This window comes from Corvus moneduloides, unplaced genomic scaffold, assembly GCF_009650955.1.
Source record: "Corvus moneduloides isolate bCorMon1 unplaced genomic scaffold, bCorMon1.pri scaffold_63_arrow_ctg1, whole genome shotgun sequence".
Lineage (NCBI taxonomy): Eukaryota > Metazoa > Chordata > Aves > Passeriformes > Corvidae > Corvus > Corvus moneduloides.
This window is the reverse complement of record NW_022436935.1, coordinates 95733-116144: the sequence shown is the minus strand read 5'-3', so window position 1 is coordinate 116144 and position 20412 is coordinate 95733. Positions and strand designations below refer to the sequence as shown.

Sequence of the window (20412 nt, the reverse complement as noted above, 5' to 3'; positions counted from 1 at the left end):
GCAGCAGTGCTACAGGAGTCTCATGGATTGTGCAGGCCGAGGAGGAAGGCAAAGAGCTTCTACCCCATGGGAAAAGCACACAGGGGAACCCTTGGGCGACAATTCAAAGAGCAGAGGGCTGGGAGCAGATGAGGCCCTTCCAGTCAGCAGGAATTAGAAAAAATCTGGCAGGGACAAATCACCAGAGGGCCCCAGGCTGGCATCACCTGCCTCCTTGGCATCCCTTCTGCAATTAATTCATAATTTCATAATTTCTGCACACCAACACATCCTTGCCCTCAGGAAAACTGGAATCTCACATACCAGCTCTCAGAAGAAGTGTCCGTGAGGGAATGGGAATGATGTAGGCCAGGAAACGCAAAGTCATGGTAGAGGGAACCAGCAAGTCATGCCATACCATTCCCAGAGATCTTTCCATTCATTGGGATCACACAGGAAATTTATCACTCAGGCAGCACGGACTTGGAGCCCTGAGGCACTGTGGGGCCAGCATAAAAGGCAGCCTAACTGGTGGCTGTCTCATCCACTTCTGTCACCTCCTGCTCCTTGGGAACCAGGTGAGTTGGAAGCCCCTTTCTCCTCCACCCTCTCTAGGACAGGGTTGAGCTTTCCAGCCCTTGTTCCCACTCCTTGTTCTTCTGGGGTGTTCTCCGATGGTGCTCGTGTGGGCAGAGGGGAGAGCGTGTGTTGTGGCCAGAGGCTGAGGCTGGGCTGAGGTGCTTCTTTGCATCCAGGCTGGGCAGCAGCACGGCGGGGGCTGGCTGAGCTCTGAAGGAGCATGCTGGGCTGAGGCCCAGGATCCCCAGTTTGGGCCCGCACAGGCTGGAGCTGCGCAAGCAGCAGGGGCCTTGTGTTGCTGGGGGTGCCTTGCGGGCTGTGTCTCAGGTGTGCGTGTGCTCTGCTTCCTCCCTGCCCTCTGTGCCAGGTGCAGCGCCAGGCTCGAGACATGTCCTGCCCTGAGAAGTGCCAGCAGTGCCGGCCCTGCAACCCTTGCTGCCAGCCCTGCGGCCCCTGCCCGCTGGCCAACAGCTGCAATGAGTGCTGTGTCAGGCAGTGCCAGAGCTCCACCGTCGTCATTGAGCCTCCTGCTGTGCTGGTGACCCTGCCCGGGCCCATCCTCAGCTCCTTCCCACAGAACACCGTGGTGGGATCCTCCACCTCCGCTGCCGTTGGCAGCATCCTCAGCTCTGAAGGAGTGCCCATCAGCTCCGGGGGCTTTGACATCTCCTGCATCACCAGCGGCTATGGTGAAAGATGTTGTCGTCCCTGCTAAAGCTGCTGCCGCCACCAACATCCTCAGGCAAGAACCTCCACGACCTCAGAACATGCTGCTGGACTGAAGACAGAACTTTAAGACTCTGGATTTAGAGCTTCTGCCTATTGTTTCCTCTCCTCTCACTCTCCTCTCCTCTCCTCTCCTCTCCTCTCTTTTTTCTCTTCCTTTTCATTTTCCTGTCAGCACCAGCTCAACTGCCAGCCCTAGTGGGACCTGCTGGCCTCCTTCCCTCTGCAGGCCGGCCAGATGGACACCCCCACTGCATCTTAGCGGCTGCTCCTGGTGCCCTCTGTGAGCCTCCTCCTTTTCTTCTTTTGACTCAATAAAGTTGGTTTTGCATTCAAACTTTGGCCTCTGATTTCTCCTTCATTCTGTGACAACTCTTCCAGTCTCTTCGGGATAATGGTGGAAATGCAGAGAGCAGGACTCACTGCTGTGGATTTCTTTGTGCCATTTCCCTTGGAGCTGACAAAGATATCCCTGACAGTAAGGGTGTTTCTTCAGAATGGTTTATTATCCTGTGTTGGTGTTGGGGGTTTTGTTCTGTTTTGTTTTGTCATGTTCACGGGGTGGCCGCTGCCCCTCCTCCACACAGCCCAGACCTGAAGGACCAGCCAGCACCAGTGAGAAATCCTGGGGACATTTTCCCTGCTGTGTTCAGGAGCTGGGCTGCTGCTTGCTTCCCAGGCCTCTGTTGTTCTTCTGCTACTGCTTCGTGGTTCTTTTGCTATGCTGTAGCCGTTCACACCTTACCCGCCAAGACATCCCTGGGTTCCACCTACAGAAGTGGAGTTTCTTCTGCCTCTGTCTTGCCACCCTGGGTGAGCCCGCCCTGCTGTTCCAGCTTGCGTTTTCTGAGGTTTCCTGCTACAGCTCCTTTCGCTCTCCAGAGGGGGCAGCAAGATCGGCTCCCCATCTGTCCCTTCCTTCTCCATCCTGTCCCATCGCCTGAGCCGCCATTGCCACGTGCAGTGAGGCGGTGAGCTCGCGCCACAGCGCCCCCTGCAGGCGCGGGGGAATCACCGCACCCGCCCTGCCCGGCCGGGAGCCACCAGCGCCCCTGCCGGCCGTGAGCGGAACTGCACCGAGGGGAAAGTGCAGAAAGAGAGCGGCTGGCACCGGGTGTCTGGTGGCGGGTAAGGTTCCACAATTTCAATATCTAGCACTGATTAAATTTTTTTCTTTCTTTTTCTATGTCCCTTTTTGCTGTTGTTGTTAATAAACAGGGATTTTTTCACTTTCACTGACTAGTATTAATTTCTCATTGGCAAAAGGGATTACTGGAGCCCTTCTCTCCATTCTCTCATTTCAGAGCATTTTCTCCTAAATTTGTCTTCAAACCAAGACAGGGTGATGAGGCAGTGGAACAGAGAAGTTTCTTCCCGTTCCTGGAAGTGTTCAAGGCAAGGTTTCTCAGGACTTTGAGCCACTTAGTTTGGTGAATGCTATCAATGTCTGTTTTGTGGGGTGGCTGTGGAGCTGCAGATGAAATAAATGTTCTTTAAATTTGCTTCCATCCCAAGTGTTTGAGTCAACACAGTTGGGCAGATGGAACAACCACAAAACCATGGCGGAAAGGCAAAGAGTAAATTTATTTCCTTATCTCACTCCACAGAGGAGGACGAATCAACACTGGGGCAGAGTGGGAATGCTGTTACCCTTTCGGATCAGTCCTGTGGAGGCAAATAGGCGGGAATTCCAATACCTTTAGGGCCAGTCCTTGCTGGCAGGGCTCCTCTTTGCATCAGTGCTGTGATCTCCCTGGCTTTTTGTGATCTCTGAGCTTTGATCTTCTCTCTCCCAAAACAGGGAGCTCAAGCATGTCTGTGAGAGGGCATCCAAGTCTCTCTAAACACCTGTGTTGTTTCTACACAGAGGTTCTACTTCTCCAAACAGACAGAGGATAAACAGTAGGTGGAAACTGAAATGATCCCTGCACAGGGTGGGCAAGTGAGGCCATTCCCACACCCTTCTTTTGCTTCTTCAGAAAGGCATGGGAGTGTTCTGTCTAAAAATGCATCTTTGTGACAGACTGAGAGGTGAGCCAGCACTGTCTCAGGAATGCGTCAAATCTCAATCCAGCAGCCACTCCAACGCCATTCTATGCGTCAGAGATGACCAAAGACCTGGAGAACCAATGCTATGACTGAAGGCGTGGAGCCTTTTCTCTCTGGAAAGCAGAAGGTTTGGGAAAGCCTCATGCAGTTTTCCAGCAGTTCAAGGGTTGCTACAAAAAGCATGGGGCCTCTTTCATTCCAAAGATTCACATGGAGACGGGTGCGTCATTTCCAAGGAGTGCACTTGTTCAAGAACATAATGCTCCATGGTAGCTCCCCAACAGGGGAACAAGTCCTGCCAGCAGGACCTGCTCCATTTTGGCCTTCTCTCCACTGCAGTGGACATTCCTGCCATGAATCTTTTCTGGTACAGGCTATTCATGGGGTCACAGCTTCCTTCATGGTACATTCACCTCCAAATGCCTCCTCAGAGCAGCTGATCCCAATCAGCTCTTTCGTGTGGCTAATAACAACCTAAGCCATGAAACCCCTCAGCCCTGTGTGTCTGTACAGCAGCAGGGCAGAACAGTTAAGGTGAGGGAGCTGTTTGAAGAGAGGAGGTTGTGGGCTGTCCCCCAGCATTGCTGAGTCCCGCCCCCCCCCCCCCCCCCCCCCACCCCTTTCTGTCAGGTTTGGGAACCATCTGCTCCCTGCTGGTAGCTGCAGTAGTGAGGAATGTCTTTGTCAGCTCCAAGAGAAAAGGCATGAAGTAAAATCCACTGCAAGAGTAGTCCCACATTCTGCTTCCTCCACCTTGTGCCCTAAGTTCACTGGAAGAGTTTCCACCGATAGAAAGAGAATCAGAGGCCAAGGCTTGGATGCAAAACGACTTTATGACCCTAAGCAAGAAAAGGACATGTTCTCAGAGAGCACCAGGAGCAGCCACTAAGGTGTAGTGGGGGTGCCCATCTGCTGGTCTGCAGAGAGAGGGAGGGAGGGAGGCCACAGGTTCCACTAGGCTGGCATTGGGTGGTGATGACAGGGAAGGAAGGGAAGAGAGACGAGAGAACAAGGAAACAAAAGTCAGAAGCCCTACATACAATGTCTCAAAATTCTGTCTTCATTCCAGCAGCAGGTTCCGAGGTCTTGCCCAAGGACATTGCCAGCAGATTTAGCAGGGGGGACAGCATCTGCCGCCATAGCCGCTGGTGATGCAGGAGATGTCAAAGCCCCCGGAGCTGATGGGCACTCCACCAGAGCTGAGGATGCTGCCAACGGCAGCGGAGGTGGAGGATCCCACCACGGTGTTCTGTGGGAAGGAGCTGAGGATGGGCCCGGGCAGGGTCACCAGCACAGCAGGCGGCTCAATGACGACGGTGGAGCTCTGGCACTGCTGGACACAGCACTCATTGCAGCTGTTGGCCAGCGGGCAGGGACCGCAGGGCTGGCAGCAAGGGTTGCAGGGCTGGCAGCAGGACATGGCTCGGGGTCACAGGTGCACCTGGCACAGAGGGCAGGGAGGAAGCAGAATGTTAGGACGCTTGAGAAGCAGCAGTGCCCCCAAGCACCCTGCAGCCAAGGCACCTCCTGGCCCACACTGCAGTGCCCACCTCAAAGCCCAGGAGCCACCTCAGCCAAGTCCCAGCCTCTCTCTGCACAAGATCTTCTCCCCCCTGCCTTCTCCCAGCAGAAGCAGCTGCCAGCCCTGGGCTCTGACAGCCCCGATCAGCTGAGACCTCCAGCCAGGAAAGAGCTGGTCTGGAAGCAGGAGGAGAAGGATTGGAGGCTTCCCACTCACCTGATTCCTTAGGAGGAGGAGGAGGTGAGAGAAGTGGATGCGAGAGCAGAGACTTGGGCTGCCTTTTATAGCAGTCCTGCACTGCCTCAGGCCCAGTAGCACCTTGGTGGAAGTAATAATTTTGTGACCAGCTCATGGCAAATGTGCACCATCCCAGCTAATGGCAGGCGCTGTGTCCTGGTTTCCTGCACTGCAGCCTCTTCATTTCCTGGCTTCTGCCATGTGCGTCCCTATTTCCTGTGTGAAGACTTCTGTTAGGGCCGGGATGAGAGGCCCAAGAATTTCTGTGATATAAACAGGTCATCACAGGCAGAATGCTCGCATTATGGTCTGGTGGCATTCCATGCGGGCACGTGAGGTGAACCTGTGTCATTCCTGCGGGTTTGTTTGTGGCAAAATTTTCAGGACATCACCCTCTTTCTTCTTTTACTCATGCACAAGGACTGCCATGTGAAGGAAGATGAAACATCCTTTTCTCCTCCTCCCCCATATCTCTCTGGAAGTCACTCTTTTTATCACTTAGATGGGCTTCTGCTTGGAGGGTTTTTTCCCTCTGCTCTATTTACAGTATCTCAGGGACATTGTGCCGGTCTCATTGAACCTCATCCTCTTCCTGTACACTCTCTGTGGGTCCTTTGGGAGACAAGGACCATTTCTGTGGCCTGGTCCCTTCATGGGTTGCTTGGTTCTCTCAGAGTTGTCCCAAACACCTCAACGGAGTTCCCACTTTTTGATGGTTTCTTTTATGAATGTTCAGATTTTTGCAAGGTTCAAGGGAGGCCTTCCTAAGCACACGTGTCAGTCTGTGCATGTGTGCATCATGAGGGCACATGAACATTCTCACAGTTGGCCTCCCTTTGGCATGTCCTTGAACCCCACAGAGGCACCGGTTGCCCTGGCGAGACAGAGCCAATGTACAGCTGAATGGTGCTGCCTTTGACCTTGCGGAGAAGTGTGCAGAGAACTGAAATGTAGCCTCTGCCGCCTCCACCCTCCATTTCTTGCTTTATGTCCAGGGAGAATGCCCAGAAATCCTGCCAGCACCAGCAGGCATTCATCCCAAATAGATCCCCCCTCTGCTGGAGTGTCGCTGGTAAGTGGATGTGGTGTCCCACTCATAAGGGGAGGCAACAGCCAAGATTTTTACATGCTGGTGGCTGAGAGGAAAGACCAGAGGGTCCACAGAAGATTTAACATTTTATTTAATAAATTGCACACTTGGCATGGAAATAGGTATCAGTCAGAAAGAATGAAAGAAGAAGGGGAGGGGAGGGGAGGGGAGGGGAGGGGAGGGGAGGGGAGGGGAGGGGAGGGGAGGGGAGGGGAGGGGAGGGGAGGGGAGGGGAGGGGAGGGGAGGGAAATCTCAATACTCCTGGCTCATATATCAATCCAGCTGGTATGGTGTCCAGGGTTCTAGGTGCACTTCCCAGACATCCTGGGGGCACTGATTTTAGACACGATTTCCCTGCAATTGAGCCAATCTTCTCGCTTCCTGTGCAAATGAGTTTCCGTGTGCAATCTGTCCTTCTGGTCCATTCTGGAAAGGGGTTGGGGGCCTCAGGGGTCTTTTGTGGTCTTGATTCCTCTCTACTGGGTCAGCATTAGGTCAACAGTCCATGCTCGTTTCTCCACCTCATTCCTGCTCTTGCCCTGTGCTGTGTTTTGCTTCTCTCCAGGAGCCACAGCAAGAACGCTTCTCCCAGAAAAGTGCTGCCCTCTCTCCCTAGGGTCCCTTCTCCAGCCACATCCTGGTCTTTCTCACCACATGTTCTTCCTGACAATCCTTGGTTGTTATTACCAGCTGTGCTGGGCTGACCTTGGCTGGACTTCCAGTGCCCTCCAAGCCACTCCATCACTCTCCCTTCTGAGGTGAACTGGGAAGGGAAAATAAGAAGGAAAACAACTTGAGCCTTGAGATAAGGCAGTCGACTAAAGCAAAACTGTGCATAACAATCTGCTGTTGAAATTTTTATTCATCTGATTGTGCTTCACACTGTGTTGGACACTCTCTCTTGTGTAAAAGTGGTGAATTTTGGCAGCTGGGGCAGAAGGTTGCACGAAATGGGGTCTGTGAGAAGAGTCCAGCATCTCCTGCCACATCTGACTGAGTCAGTTCCAAGTGTGTCCAAAGGGGACTCAGCGCTGCCCAACACTGAGCACATTTGTCACACTGGTGATGCCTCTGTGAAACTGTATGTCATTAGAAATGGTTTGGATTGGGAGGAAAGGGTCAAAAGCAGAAGAATAAGGAGGATGATTGCAGGTTCACTCAAGTGACCTTGCAGCTGGGAATGCCAAGGCCTGGAGAGTATCAGTGTGGGAAAAACCGTAACAGATGCTTACTGCTGGTTTATCCTGTCCTTGGAGAAGCAGAATTTCTGTGTAGAGACAACACAGGTGTTTGGAGAAACTTGGATGCCCTCTCACAGACATGCTTGAGCTCCCTGTTTTGGGAGAGAGAAGATCGAGGCTCAGAGATCACAAAAAGCACAGGGAGATCACAGCACTGATGCAAAGAGGAGCCCTGCCAGCAAGGACTGGCCCTAAAGGGGACACTTGTGCATCTCTGCCTCAGTGTTGATTCGTCCTCCTCTGTGGAGTGAGGGAAGGAAAAAATTTACTCTTTGCCTTTCCGCCATGGTTTTGTGGTTGTTCCATCTGCCCAAATGTGTCAACTCAAACACTTGGGATGGAAGACAACATAAAACCTTTTTTTTTCATTTGCAACCCTCCACAGCCACCCCAGAAAACATGGGCAAGGATAGCACCCACCAAACCAAGTGGCTCAAAGTCCTGAGAAACCTTGCCTTGAACACTTCTAGGAATGAGAAACCTACAATTTCTCTGAGCAACTTGTTCCAGTGCCTCATCACCCTCGCTGTCAGGGATATCTTTGTCAGCTCCAAGGGAAAGGGCACAAAGGAAAATTCAGAGCAGTGAGTCCCACTCTCTGCATTTCCACCTTTCTCCCGAGGAGACTGGAAGAGTTGTCACAGATGGAAGGAGAAATCAGAGGCCAAAGTTTGAATGCAAAACAACTTTATTGAGTCAAAAGAAGAAAAGTGGGTACGTCAGAGACAGCACCAGGAGCAGCCACTAAGGTGCAGTGGGGGTGCCCATGTGTCTGGCCTGCAGAGGGCAGGAGGGCAGGAGGGGGGACAGAAGGTCGCAGTAGGTGGCATTGGGTGGTGCTGACAGGAAAGGAAGGGAAGAAGAAAAAAGAGAGAAGAAGGAACTAATAGCCAAAAAGTCTAAATACAGTGTTCCAACACTCTGTCTTCAGTCCAGCAGCATGTTCTGAGGTCGTGGAGGTTCTTGCCTGAGGATGTTGGTGGTGGCAGCAGCTTTAGCAGGGACGACAACATCTTTCACCATAGCCGCTGGTGATGCAGGAGATGTCAAAGCCCCCGGAGCTGATGGGCACTCCTTCAGAGCTGAGGATGCTGCCAACGGCAGCAGAGGTGGAGGATCCCACCACGGTGTTCTGTGGGAAGGAGCTGAGGATGGGCCCGGGCAGGGCCACCAGCACAGCAGGCGGCTCAATGACGACGGTGGAGCTCTGGCACTGCCTGACACAGCACTCATTGCAGCTGTTGGCCAGCGGGCAGGGGCCGCAGGGCTGGCAGCAAGGGTTGCAGGGCCGGCACTGCTGGCACTTCTCAGGGCAGGACATGTCTCGAGCCTGGCGCTGCACCTGGCACAGAGGGCAGGGAGGAAGCAGAGCACACGCACACCTGAGACACAGCCCGCAAGGCACCCCCAGCAACACAAGGCCCCTGCTGCTTGCGCAGCTCCAGCCTGTGCGGGCCCAAACTGGGGATCCTGGGCCTCAGCCCAGCATGCTCCTTCAGAGCTCAGCCAGCCCCCGCCGTGCTGCTGCCAGCCTGGATGCAAAGAAGCACCTCAGCCCAGCCTCAGCCTCTGGCCACAACACACGCTCTCCCCTCTGCCCACACGAGCACCATCGGAGAACACCCCAGAAGAACAAGGAGCGGGAACAAGGGCTGGAAAGCTCAACCCTGTCCTAGAGATGGTGGAGGAGAAAGGGGCTTCCAACTCACCTGGTTCCCAAGGAGCAGGAGGTGACAGAAGTGGATGAGACAGCCACCAGTTAGGCTGCCTTTTATGCTGGCCCCACAGTGCCTCAGGGCCTAAAGTCCATGCTGCATAAGTGACAATTTTCTTTCATGATCTCAATGAATGGAAACATGTCCCAGAATGTTATCACATGAGTCACTCTTTCCCTGTACAATGACTTTGCATTTCCTGGCCTACATCATTCCATTCTCTCACAGTTACATTTTTTGTGTCCTGGAATGCAAGATTCCAGGATTTCTGTGGGTAAGGATGTGTCAGTGTGAGCAGAAGTCAGGAACTAAGTGCAGAAGGGATCAAGAGGAGGCAGGTGATGCCAGCCTGGGGCACTCTGGTGGAGTTTTGTAGCGCTGCCAGATTTTTCTAATTCCTGCTGACTGGAGGGGTCCCATCTGCTCTCAGCCTTCCAGTCCTTGGCTCAGCACCCAACAGCTCCACTGCCTATGTGAACTGTCCCCTCAGTGAAACTTCTTTGCCTTCCTCCTCGGCCTGCACAATCCATGAGACTCCTGTAGCACTGCTGCCTGAGCTTCTGTCCTGCTTGGAGTGCTGTGTCCCTGCTCTGGCTGGGAGCTGCCCAGCAGCTCCTGAGTCACATCCCTTGCCATGGCCTGTGCCCCATGTGCTGCCCCGCAATAATGTGCGTGGCAGCGTGGCTGTGCCCCAGTGTGTGCGAGTGCCTGCACATCCCTGGGCTTGTGCACTCGTGGGAACACCCCCTGAGAGCCTCTGGCCTACACGGGGATGGTTGTGCACAGGGCAGAGCACTTGTGTGCAGCCCCCTGCCCGTGCGCCTGTGCACGTTTGCTGGGGTCTGTGCGTCTGGGTTCATCTCTGTGCACACCTGGGCAGGCTGGCAATGTGTCAGTGCCCGTTTGTGTGTCTGTGTGTGTGTGTGTCCACAGCTGTGCCTGAGCTCACGTCTCAGCCCAGCCATTGCAAGCCTCGTCGGGACTTCCCTGCCCAGCAGTGCCAGCCACTCGCACACACTCAGCCCCGCGTTATCGGCAGGGACCTGGAGAGGGCCACGGCCCTCACGGCACACCGAGGACAGTCCCAAAGCCAGGCCATCCCTTTGATGCTGCCTCCAGGCAGCCTTGGGACACTCCGCTCTTTCCCGGGGTCCTTGCTCCTGCCTCATGGAGAAACTTGGAGGTTACCGGGTTCTGGTGGCTCTGTGGAGATGGGGGAGTCCTGTGGCCACAGTGGCCTTTGTCCTGAGCCAGGAGCTATGGGAGAAGGATGCTGTCAAAGAGCACGAGGCATGTGGAGAAAAGAGTTTGACCATGTCTGGGAGGTGGAGGCAAGAAGGTGGAAGATTTGCTCCTCTCCCACACCGAGAAGGGGAAGAGTGCCAGCTTCCAAAACAGTGGAAAGATAGTTTTGGTTCTGTCCTCATGCTTGGTTGAGCCCACAGCTGTGTGTAAAAGAGGCTTCAGGATCATGAGAGAAACGTAGGAAACTTGTGGGATTTAGTGGCAATTCAGTTGCAATATGTGGGCACAGGTGTTGCATGTGACAGTGTAGACATGAGTGGTGCAATTACACATTTCCCCTTGGGATACATCTGATCCTGATTGTTCAGGTCCATCACCTGCCATGCATCTTCAGTGCCCATGCTGTTCCAAAAACTGAGTAACTTCCATGCTTTCGAGCTGTAGAAATATAAACTTGGGCAAATAAGTGGGGTGACATCAGTGCACACACGCAGAAATCCACACCCTGATCCGCTGCATTTATGTATTGCTGCACTGTGAGTGATGTGAAGAGGCAGCAATATCCTGGATCAGAGCAGGGAAAGTAGAAATGTTGGACATTGCTTCCTACTCCATGATTTGACCGCAATCCAGAGCCTCAGGGGCCACCATGGCGGTGCTGGAGTTGGACTTGGGACACTGGGCTTCCCTGGCAGCTCAGAGCACCTCTCCTCCAGGGGGGACTGAAGAGCCTGGTCACAGTTCCACGTGGAGAGGGAAATGATCTGTGCACAGGGTGGGCAAGTGAGGCCATTCCCACACCCTTCTTTTGCTTCTTCAGAAAGGCATGGGAGTGTGCTGTCTAAAGATGCATCTTTGTGACAGTCTGAAATGTGAGCCAGAACTGTCTCATTAATGTGTTTGTGAGCTCCAAGGGAAAGGGCACAAAACAAATTCCACTGCAGGGTGTCCTACCCTCTGCTTCCACCACCACCTTTTCCCCTGAGCTCACTGGAAGAGTTCACACAGAAGGAAGGAGATCTTAGAGGCACAGAATTGGAAGTAAAATGACTTTATTGAGTTTAAATGAGAGGGGGAGGGTCACAGAGGGCACCGGGAGCAACCACTAAGCTGCAGTGAGGGTGTCTGTCTGCCTGGCCTGCAGAGGGAGGAAGGCCAAGAGGACCCAGCTGGCTGGCATTGGGTGAGGATGAAGGAAAGGAAAGGAAGGGAAGAGAAAGGGAAGAGAGTGGTAGAAGGCAACAGTAACCCAAAGGCATAAATGTACAATGTCCCAAAGATTCCATCTTCAGTCCAGTACCACGTTCTGAGGTCTTGGACCCCAGACTCCAATGATCCCAAGGACATTGTCAGCAGCTTTAACAGGGACGACATCTGCTTCCACCATAGCGGCTGGTGATGCAGGAGATGTCAAAGCCCCCGGAGCTGATGGGCACTCCACCAGAGCTGAGGATGCTGCCAACGGCAGCGGAGGTGGAGGATCCCACCACGGTGTTCTGTGGGAAGGAGCTGAGGATGGGCCCGGGCAGGGTCACCACCACTGGGGAGGGCTGGATGGCCACGGTGGAGCTCTGGCACTGCCTGACACAGCACTCATTGCAGCTGTTGGCCAGCGGGCAGGGGCCGCAGGGCTGGCAGCAAGGGTTGCAGGACATGGCTCGGGGTCACAGGTGCACCTGGCACAGAGGGCAGGGAGAAGCAGAATGTAAGGACGCTTGAGAAGCAGCAGTGCCCCCAAGCACCCTGCAGCCAAGGCACCTCCTGGCCCACACTGCAGTGCCCACCTCAAAGCCCAGGAGCCACCTCAGCCAAGTCCCAGCCTCTCTCTGCACAAGACCTTCTCCCCCCTGCCTTCTCCCAGCAGAAGCAGCTGCCAGCCCTGGGCTCTGACAGCCCCCGATCAGCTGAGACCTCCAGCCAGGAAAGAGCTGGTCTGGAAGCAGGAGGAGAGAAGGAGGAGAAGGACTGGAGGCTTCCCACTCACCTGATTCCTGAGGAGGAGGAGGAGGTGAGAGAAGTGGATGTGAGAGCAGAGACTTGGGCTGCCTTTTATAGCAGTCCTGCACTGCCTCAGGCCCAGTAGCACCTTGGTGGAAGTGATAATTTTGTGACCAGCTCATGGCAAACCTGAACTATCCCAGCTAATGGTGGGGCCTGTGTCCTGGTTTCCTGCACTTCAGCCTTTTCATTTATTATCTAATTCCATGTGTTTTCCTATATGAAGGATTGTTTTAGTGATGGAATGAGTAGCCCAAATATTTCCAGGACATAAACACGTCAGCTTTGTCAGAATGCTCAGATGATGGCATTCCATGTGGTCAGTTGATGTGAACCTGTGTCACATCTGCGTGGGTTTTTGTGCTAAAATTGTCATGAAATGTACACTGCTCTCAGTCCTCTCCACCTACATGCCAAGTACTGTCATGTGAGGGGACATTAAGCATCCTTTTCTGGTTTTCTCCCCAGCTCTCTGTGACAGTCAGTCATTGCTGCACTGACCCTATTGCTACACAAACATTGCTCTCAGGAAAATTCGGCTGGTCTCATTTGACTCATCCTCTTACTGTGCAGTCTCTGTTGGTCCTCTGTGAACACTATCAGTGTGTCTGTTACCTGAGTCCTCTCCTGTCAGAGTTGCTCCCAACATGTCCTCAGCAGAGTTCTGAGTTGCTGGTATTTTTCTGGCCTTCTATGATTATACAGTTTTACTTGGCTCCATCCAGCCATACATGAACACACGAGTCAGTCTGTTGTTTGTGTGTGTGTGTGTTTGTGTGCATGTGTGTGTGTGTGCATGTGAACCTCATCATGAGGGCACATGAAGATTCTCACAGCTGGCCCCTGGATACCTGGATATCCAGAGTAGCTGGATACCTTTGCCAGAAGAAGCCAATCTACAGCTGAATGGTGCTTGCAGAGAAGTACCCAGAGAACTGAAATGAAGCTTCTGCCTCCTGCATCCTCCACTTCTTGCTTTATGTTCAGGAAAAAAGGCCAAGAATGTTTCCCCCCCCCCTGCAGATTTTCATCCCTTAATCAAAAATTGAAGGAGGGGATAATGGCTTGAAGTTCTAAATACAACGTCCCAAAGCTCTGTCTTCTGACCAGCACCATGTTCTGAGGTCTTGGAGGTTCTTGCTCAGGGACGCTCCCAGCAGCTTTAGCACCTTTTTGGGCAGGGGTCTTCTGTGATTAAAATCATTTCACGTCCAGACAGATTGAGAAAGTAAAAGTTCAGCAAGCACACCCTGTGCCATCATTGGGCAATATCAGACTTTGGGAGTCTGATAAAGGTGTATTGTCTTCACTCCCAGGCAAGTGTGAATTGCCATGTCATGTTCCCAGCATGGAATAAAAAACCATTTCTTTTACACCCCCAGGTGCCATCCATGAATGGGAGGCTCTCTGAATTTGAGTTAGCAGGTGCACAGCAGCAGTTAAAGATGCAGTATGGCCATGATACCAAAATCATTCAGATATAAACCTTCTAACACAATTTCGAGTATTAGAAAGCAGGCATTCTTTATTGCAGCACTGGGCACTCAGAGGATCCTTCCTCTAATCAAGTGCACCAAACGTAGGGTAAACAGAATTTTTATCATACACACTGATTACATATTCATTTGCTGTCCCTGCTTACTTGATATATATGCATTACTTTATTTTACATAGTCACACCCCTTATAGCTAGTCCTTATTTGGTCTTTTGGAGTCTTCTTCAGTGGCCATCAAGGTCTGGTGTCCCAAAATTTTTAGGGGGCTGTTCCTTGACCTCAGCTTTTGAGTAATGCACAATACCATTGTTCCACATGACTTCAGTTTGGTCAGCCGTATCTAATTCTCCAAGGCTACATTGTTCCGTTAATTTGGTAAGAGTAAAATGCTGTTCTGCTCTACTGTTCTTATCAGGCATTCAAACATTTGGCCTTGACTTCAGGGCCTCATGGCCTCAGGGAGCAGAGGGGAACTCCAGCGTCACCTGGCATCACCACACCGGGAAACCACCCACTGTCTCTGCGCTTGAAGGATTTTCATTAAAAGCAAGCTTTCTGGCAAAATGGTTTGGCCTTTCCCAGATGCAGCCTTTCATCTGCAGAAGCTGCAGCTGCCTGCTCTGACTCCTGCCAAGTTCAGCTGTTTGCTATCAGTGTTTCCAGGCAACCTGCAGCCTTCCTTTCCCCAGAAACTTATTCCTGGAAAGACCACTATGTACATCTGAACCCAGTCCCTAAGCCAGTTCCCTCACTCCTGCTCCCTCCATGCCCTGGAATCAGTTTTACCCCATCTGGCTACTCGTGAGAATTTCCTGAGCAGGTGCAAGGCCATATTCAAACTGACTGATTTCAGAGGTAGACAGAAAAGTTTTATCCCTTCCCCCTGTGTCTCCTGGACTTCCCATCCCTCCTGCTGCAGCCTGAACATGTGATCCTGAGAGCTGTTGTGCTGAATTGAAACTTTGCAGCTCCTGCTCACTGCACTAGCAGAGACCACTAGACAGTAAAGGAGTGCTCCAAGCTGAATATTTTTTGGCATTTACTGGAAAGGAGAGATGGAAATGCTGTCCCTGATGCACCCCAGGACACCATTGGCCTTCCTGGCTTCCAAGTTACGCTGTTGATATCCAACTTGTCATTGACCAGGACCCCCAGATCCCTTTCTGCAGTGCTGTTCTCCAGCATCTCATTCCCAAGTCTGTCTGTACATCCAGGGGTGCCCCATCGCAGGTGCAGAATACAGAACTTGTCTTTGTTAACCTTCATAGAGCTGGTGATTTCCCTGCCCTCTAATTTTTCTGGGTAGGAAGGTGAAGGGTGATGGCTGGCTGGAGTGAACTGGTGCTGTGCCTACAGAGGGGCCATACTAGGTTTCCATGGCTCCTGTTAAAAAACAGTGCAGAACTGAGAGCTGTGGAAGAATTTCTCCATGAGAAGTAAAAAAAAAAATCCACTGCATGGATTCTCATCCTCTGTTTCCTCCACCTTTTTTCCTGAGCAGACTGGAAGTGTTGTCAGAGAATGAAGGAGGACTCAGAGCCCCAGGCTTGGATGCAAAGCAACTTTATTGAGTCTAAAGAAGAAAAGAAATTCACTCACGGAGAGCACCAGGGGCAGCCACTGCAGTGGAGTTCCTGCAGGGTGTGCATCTGCCTGCCCTGCAGAGGGAGGGAGGTCAACAGGTCTCCAGTAGACTGGCCTGGGGAGACACAGACTGAAAAAGGAAGAGAGAGGGGAAGGGAGGCAGGAAGGAAGGCAGGAATGGAAGGCAGAAAGGAAGGCAGGAAGGCAGGCAGGCAGGAAGGCAGGCAGGAAGGAAGGCAGGCAGGAAGGCAGGCAGGAAGGCAGGCAGGAAGGAAGGCAGGCAGGAAGGCAGGCAGGAAGGCAGGCAGGAAGGAAAGCAGGAAGGCAGGAAGGCAGGAAGGCAGGAAGGAAGGAAGGAAGGGAGGAAGGAAGGAAGGGAGGAAGGAAGGGAGGGAGGGAGGGAGGGAGGGAGGAAGAAAGAGAAACACCCCAGCAGCTGGTTCAACACTGAAACCAGGACTGAGATCTCACCCACTGGATCAACATTGAAACTGGAATTGACATCATATTGATGCCATGAAGATTTTTGCCTTTTCTTTTATACCCCTGTCACGATCCGCTAATGCAAGCGGGGGTTGTGATGGTTCGTTTGTCGATCTCAGAGTGTAAAAGGACACAAGAGATTTAGGTTTTAGTCAAAACAGGGCACCTTTATTAAGTGCCCACAACACAGTAATGCAATAGAAGAGAGTAAGAGAGAGAGAGAGAGAGAAAAACAAAGTAGAGAGGGGGAAAAAGAGGGGCAATAGCTACCAACGGATGAGACGAAGCCCTCGTGGTCTTCTGCCAATAGATTTGTCGTCTTTCTGTGGGGAGATCTCGGGCTCGGTTATTTCAGAAGGTCCCTTTATAGTCCTTTTCAGAAGCGAGGGGCAACTGGCCAAGAGGTTGGGAAATCTACAGCCATTGTTATGGGGTCCATTGCTTTGGGAAATAGGTACAGGACAGACGTATAGGACAGGTGTACAGGAGAGGTGTACAGGACAGGTCGTTCCTTTCCGCGCAGTCCTTCCCGCCTGGGCAGCAAGAACGGCGCAGTCCATTGTGACCTGCACTAATTTTCCTCAGGAATGCGTACCAGTTCCCAGTGGGCACACCCGTAGGCAACACTTGGCAGACGTCCCACCTCAGCCAGGCCAGGACTCCTGTGTTCAGTCTCTGTCCTTGGCGATGATCGTGAGGCAGATGAGGGATCTTCGGACCGTCTCTTACAACGCCGTTATACCTTTTTACAACTTCCGTATTCTTAGCGCTTTTTGCCTACATTCTTGGACTTGTTTGTCAAGCTGAGAGACTAAACATTTTAGAAGCTTTGTAGCTAGGGATCAGTGTGCCCCAGACCCCAAGGTCCGCTCCAGAACACATTCTGTAAACCAAGATAGAACCATCCAGGAGAAGGCTCCTTGGGGAGGGGGGGCTCACTTGAACCTTTCATTGGGGAATCTTTGATAGATCTGCTAATTAGTAAAGCCTATAATGTTATACCCAATGTTGGGGTGGGAGAGAGACACACACTCTGGGGTGGGGTGCATCTCAATGCATATGACCTGGATGTGTGCACCTAAGCATCCTTAAAATAAACACCAAGGAAAAATCCCTTTTCCCCTTCTAACCGTGTATGACTCTTGATTTTTAAGACCAGGAAAAGGCATCAGTTGCTGGCGACCACGAAGGGACCCTAAAGACCTTGAAACTCTCAGTCTTGGGTTGGAACACATCTTGCTTTGCCCCTCTCTTTGCCGGCAAATTACAGAGGGGCCAAAGCAACAATCTAAGACTGTGACCAGGACTTTAGGACCCAGCACAGAAAGGCATCAGTATCAGCTGGGTGGAAGCTGGAACCAGGGCTGGTGATCTCTTTTTATCTCTCTTTCCCTCTCTTTTCCCCTCTCTTTCTTTCTCTCTCTCTCTCCCTCATTAATTCATGTTTCCCACTTTAATTTCTCTCCTCCCTTTCACCAAGCCCCTTAATCCAAAACGCACTGCCATGTGCTTATATAGTAGGTCTGGGACTACTATAACATACCAATTTCCATACCAAGTGAGTAATTTACTAATAAAACTTTCTGATTGTTCATGAACCTTCTGACTTCTGCCATTGCTTTTAACCATGAGCATTAAAGAATCTTGAGTGTTTCCTTCACCTCAACGGTGTGACCCCATGGTCTGCTCAACTTGACTGGCAGATGCTGATCCCAGCTTCTGCATCACCTCAGCCCTGCATGTCTGGACAGCAGCTGAGTCCTGCCAGGTGCTGAAGGATTCTATGAGCTACCTATCTCATCTGCCTTTGACCACATGTGCTGCTCATGGACACTAGACCGGGTAGTGAAGGGAGGAGAAGGAGGAGATGAGGCTGCGGACTGTTCTCAGACATTGTTGTTTCCCTTTCTCATTCCTGCAACTCTTTGGAGCCATCTTTTCCTGTTTGCCAGTGGCTGTGGAGTAGCCAGGGATGTTCTTCATCAGCTCCAAAGAAAAAGGCACAAAATAAAATCCACTAGAGGGAGTCCCATGCTCTGTCCCTCCACCTTTTTCCCTGAGCAGACTGGAAGAGATGCCAAAAGGAAGACGTGGAAGCCAAGGCTTGGATGCAAAATAACTTTATTGAGTCAAAAGAAGAAAAGGAGATGGCTCACAGAGGGCACGTGGAGGAGCCACTAAGATGCAATGGAGCTCCTGCAGAGTGTCCACCTGCCTGCCTGAAAGAGGGACGGAGGGCAACATGTCCCCACTAGACTGGTCTGGGAAGGCACAGACAGCAAATAAAGAGAGAGAGGGAAGAGAGTAAAAAAAGGAAAAAGTAGCCTGCAGCTCTAAATACAATGTCCCAAAGCTCTATCTCTACCCGGAACCAGGTTCAGACATCATGGAGGTTCTTGCCCAAGGAGGTTGCCAGCAGATTTAGCAGGGGGGACAGCATCTGCCGCCATAGCCGCTGGTGATGCAGGAGATGTCAAAGCCCCCGGAGCCGATGGGCACTCCACCAGAGCTGAGGATGCTGCCAACAGCAGCGGAGGTGGAGGATCCCACCACGGTGTTCTGTGGGAAGGAGCTGAGGATGGGCCCGGGCAGGGTCACCACCACTGGGGAGGGCTGGATGGCCACGGTGGAGCTCTGGCACTGCTGGACACAGCACTCATTGCAGCTGTTGGCCAGCGGGCAGGGGCCGCAGGGCTGGCAGCAAGGGTTGCAGGGCTGGCAGCAGGACATGGCTCGGGGTCACAGGTGCACCTGGCACAGAGGGCAGGGAGAAGCAGAATGTAAGGACGCTTGAGAAGCAGCAGTGCCCCCAAGCACCCTGCAGCCAAGGCACCTCCTGGCCCACACTGCAGTGCCCACCTCAAAGCCCAGGAGCCACCTCAGCCAAGTCCCAGCCTCTCTCTGCACAAGATCTTCTCCCCCCTGCCTTCTCCCAGCAGAAGCAGCTGCCAGCCCTGGGCTCTGACAGCCCCGATCAGCTGAGACCTCCAGCCAGGAAAGAGCTGGTCTGGAAGCAGGAAGAGAAGGAGGAGAAGGATTGGAGGCTTCCCACTCACCTGATTCCTGAGGAGGAGGAGGAGGTGAGAGAAGTGGATGCGAGAGCAGAGACTTGGGCTGCCTTTTATAGCAGTCCTGCACTGCCTCAGGCCCAGTAGCACCTTGGTGGAAGTAATAATTTTGTGACCAGCTCATGGCAAGTGTGCCCCATCCCAGCTAATGGCAGGGGCTGTGTCCTTGTTTCCTGCATTACTGCCTTTTCATTTCCTGGCACGTGCCATATTCTTTCCTGCTTGAGGGTTTTTTGTAAGTACCAGGAGGACAAGCCCAAGTATTTCCGGGATGTAAACACATCAGCACAGGCAGAACACTCAGATCAAGGGCTGGTGGCATTCCATGCAGGCACGTGATGCGAACCTTTGTCATTCCTGTGGGTTTCTTTGTGGCAAAGTTGCCAGGAAATGGGCACCACTCTTGTGCTTCTTGCCCAAGGACTGCCATGTGAGGGGACATGCTGTGTCAGCACAGGCCCCAGCTGCTGAATTTTTCCTGTCCTTATGTGAATGCACAGATTTTTCTCAGAGTGGTTCCAGGCAGACCGCTGAATTGAAGTCCCTGAATTGATTCTCTTTTGCTGGAGTGTTGCTGGTGACTGGGATGGGACACAGATTCCTCCTCTGCAGACCAATGCCAGATGCACTTGTACAGCTCATCCACCTGGTGCTGAGTGAGGAAGTGGCTGCATCTCACAGCAAATGGGTGTTGGACCGAAGGGACTGGGGCCTGGGTTGTGCTCTGTTGTGAGATGTAGAACAGACTCTCTGTGTGGTACAGGGGAAGTCAAACATCTTTGAGTTAAAGTCCTTTTGTGTTCAAGCACCAGGACCTCCATACCCCCCAAAAAATTGAGTCTGCATGCCTAACAACTGTGTCTGGAAAGATAAGAAGGTGTAATTTTTTAGGCAAACTACCAAGATCCTGATGCTTTTTTATGATCAGGTCTGTTAAACTCGATCTTTGCCCAAAAAAATAACTGTTTTGTACGGACTGCAGGTTCTCATTCTACACCCCACTGTGCTGCTTAAACATGGAGAAAATAGAAGAGAACCAGAGATGAGGAAGAGCAGTTGCATCTGTGAAAAAGAGTTGGAGATGAAGTTATTTTAGTGGTTTTTTGCACAATCTTGCTCTGTTTTGTTTGTAAAGTGCAAAATGAATGTTCCCCAAGTCAAGCCTTGTTTTTTCTGTGCTGGTGATTGATAAGTAATCCCTCTGCCTTTACCTCAACCCACAACTTTTTCTCCTTTTTTTCTGAGAGGGAAATACCTCTTCCCCTCAGAGAAGACAGTCACTGCTCTTCCATCACAGCCTTGCAGTGCTCAGTGCAGCCCCAGATGTTCATTGCACACATTTGCAGTGCTGAGGCATCTTGCAGATGGCACATTCCCAACTCTCATCACACAGAGCACC

At 52.1% G+C, this 20412-nt stretch overlaps 5 protein-coding genes across 8 annotated transcripts; 1 reads left to right on the top strand and 4 right to left on the bottom strand.

Moving 5' to 3' along the window:
- Positions 1 to 350: 350 nt before the first annotated feature.
- LOC116438986 (feather keratin Cos1-1/Cos1-3/Cos2-1-like) lies at positions 351 to 1343 on the top strand. The gene is made up of 2 exons (XM_032098028.1): positions 351 to 557; positions 926 to 1343. The coding sequence occupies exons 1-2, from the start codon at positions 366 to 368 to the stop codon at positions 1271 to 1273; spliced, it is 540 nt and encodes a 179-aa protein (XP_031953919.1). The 5' UTR covers positions 351 to 365; the 3' UTR covers positions 1274 to 1343.
- A 2910-nt stretch (positions 1344 to 4253) lies between these two features.
- On the bottom strand, positions 4254 to 5111 carry LOC116438992 (feather keratin Cos1-1/Cos1-3/Cos2-1-like). 2 transcript variants are annotated; one of them, XM_032098035.1, is made up of 2 exons: positions 5072 to 5111; positions 4254 to 4774 (listed from the first exon to the last, which is right to left on the bottom strand). In XM_032098035.1, exon 2 carries the CDS (start codon positions 4751 to 4753, stop codon positions 4445 to 4447), a length of 309 nt encoding a protein of 102 aa, XP_031953926.1. In that variant the 5' UTR covers positions 4754 to 4774; positions 5072 to 5111; the 3' UTR covers positions 4254 to 4444. The 2 variants fall into 2 exon arrangements, with proteins under 2 accessions (XP_031953926.1, XP_031953925.1); XM_032098034.1 differs by lacking the exon at positions 5072 to 5111 and adding an exon at positions 4884 to 5064.
- A 2983-nt stretch (positions 5112 to 8094) lies between these two features.
- On the bottom strand, positions 8095 to 9242 carry LOC116438988 (feather keratin Cos2-2-like). The gene is made up of 2 exons (XM_032098030.1): positions 9134 to 9242; positions 8095 to 8766 (listed from the first exon to the last, which is right to left on the bottom strand). Exon 2 carries the CDS (start codon positions 8743 to 8745, stop codon positions 8419 to 8421), a length of 327 nt encoding a protein of 108 aa, XP_031953921.1. The 5' UTR covers positions 8746 to 8766; positions 9134 to 9242; the 3' UTR covers positions 8095 to 8418.
- A 2431-nt stretch (positions 9243 to 11673) lies between these two features.
- Positions 11674 to 12410, bottom strand: LOC116438995 (feather keratin Cos1-2). 2 transcript variants are annotated; one of them, XM_032098042.1, is made up of 2 exons: positions 12169 to 12193; positions 11674 to 12060 (listed from the first exon to the last, which is right to left on the bottom strand). In XM_032098042.1, exon 2 carries the CDS (start codon positions 12037 to 12039, stop codon positions 11743 to 11745), a length of 297 nt encoding a protein of 98 aa, XP_031953933.1. In that variant the 5' UTR covers positions 12040 to 12060; positions 12169 to 12193; the 3' UTR covers positions 11674 to 11742. The 2 variants fall into 2 exon arrangements, with proteins under 2 accessions (XP_031953933.1, XP_031953932.1); XM_032098041.1 differs by lacking the exon at positions 12169 to 12193 and adding an exon at positions 12369 to 12410 and having other exon boundaries at positions 11677 to 12060.
- Positions 12411 to 18049: 5639 nt separating this feature from the next.
- On the bottom strand, positions 18050 to 19110 carry LOC116438990 (feather keratin Cos1-2-like). Of its 2 annotated transcripts, none has more exons than XM_032098032.1 (2): positions 19002 to 19110; positions 18050 to 18696 (listed from the first exon to the last, which is right to left on the bottom strand). In XM_032098032.1, the coding sequence occupies exon 2, from the start codon at positions 18673 to 18675 to the stop codon at positions 18367 to 18369; it is 309 nt and encodes a 102-aa protein (XP_031953923.1). In that variant the 5' UTR covers positions 18676 to 18696; positions 19002 to 19110; the 3' UTR covers positions 18050 to 18366. The 2 variants fall into 2 exon arrangements, with proteins under 2 accessions (XP_031953923.1, XP_031953924.1); XM_032098033.1 differs by lacking the exon at positions 19002 to 19110 and adding an exon at positions 18805 to 18958.
- Between the last annotated feature and the right edge of the window lie 1302 nt (positions 19111 to 20412).

What these genes read in the sequence shown, in the direction of transcription:
- LOC116438995 (XM_032098041.1), bottom strand. Translation starts at nt 12,039, where the DNA reads ATGTCCTGCAACCCTTGCTGCCAGCCCTGCGGCCCCTGCCCGCTGGCC.
- LOC116438986 (XM_032098028.1), top strand. Translation starts at nt 366, where the DNA reads ATGGTAGAGGGAACCAGCAAGTCATGCCATACCATTCCCAGAGATCTT. An exon ending in TCCTGCTCCTTGGGAACCAG is followed by an intron (nt 558 to 925) that starts GTGAGTTGGAAG and finishes CCTCTGTGCCAG; the next exon opens with GTGCAGCGCCAGGCTCGAGA.
- LOC116438992 (XM_032098035.1), bottom strand. Translation starts at nt 4,753, where the DNA reads ATGTCCTGCTGCCAGCCCTGCAACCCTTGCTGCCAGCCCTGCGGTCCC.
- LOC116438988 (XM_032098030.1), bottom strand. Translation starts at nt 8,745, where the DNA reads ATGTCCTGCCCTGAGAAGTGCCAGCAGTGCCGGCCCTGCAACCCTTGC.
- LOC116438990 (XM_032098032.1), bottom strand. Translation starts at nt 18,675, where the DNA reads ATGTCCTGCTGCCAGCCCTGCAACCCTTGCTGCCAGCCCTGCGGCCCC.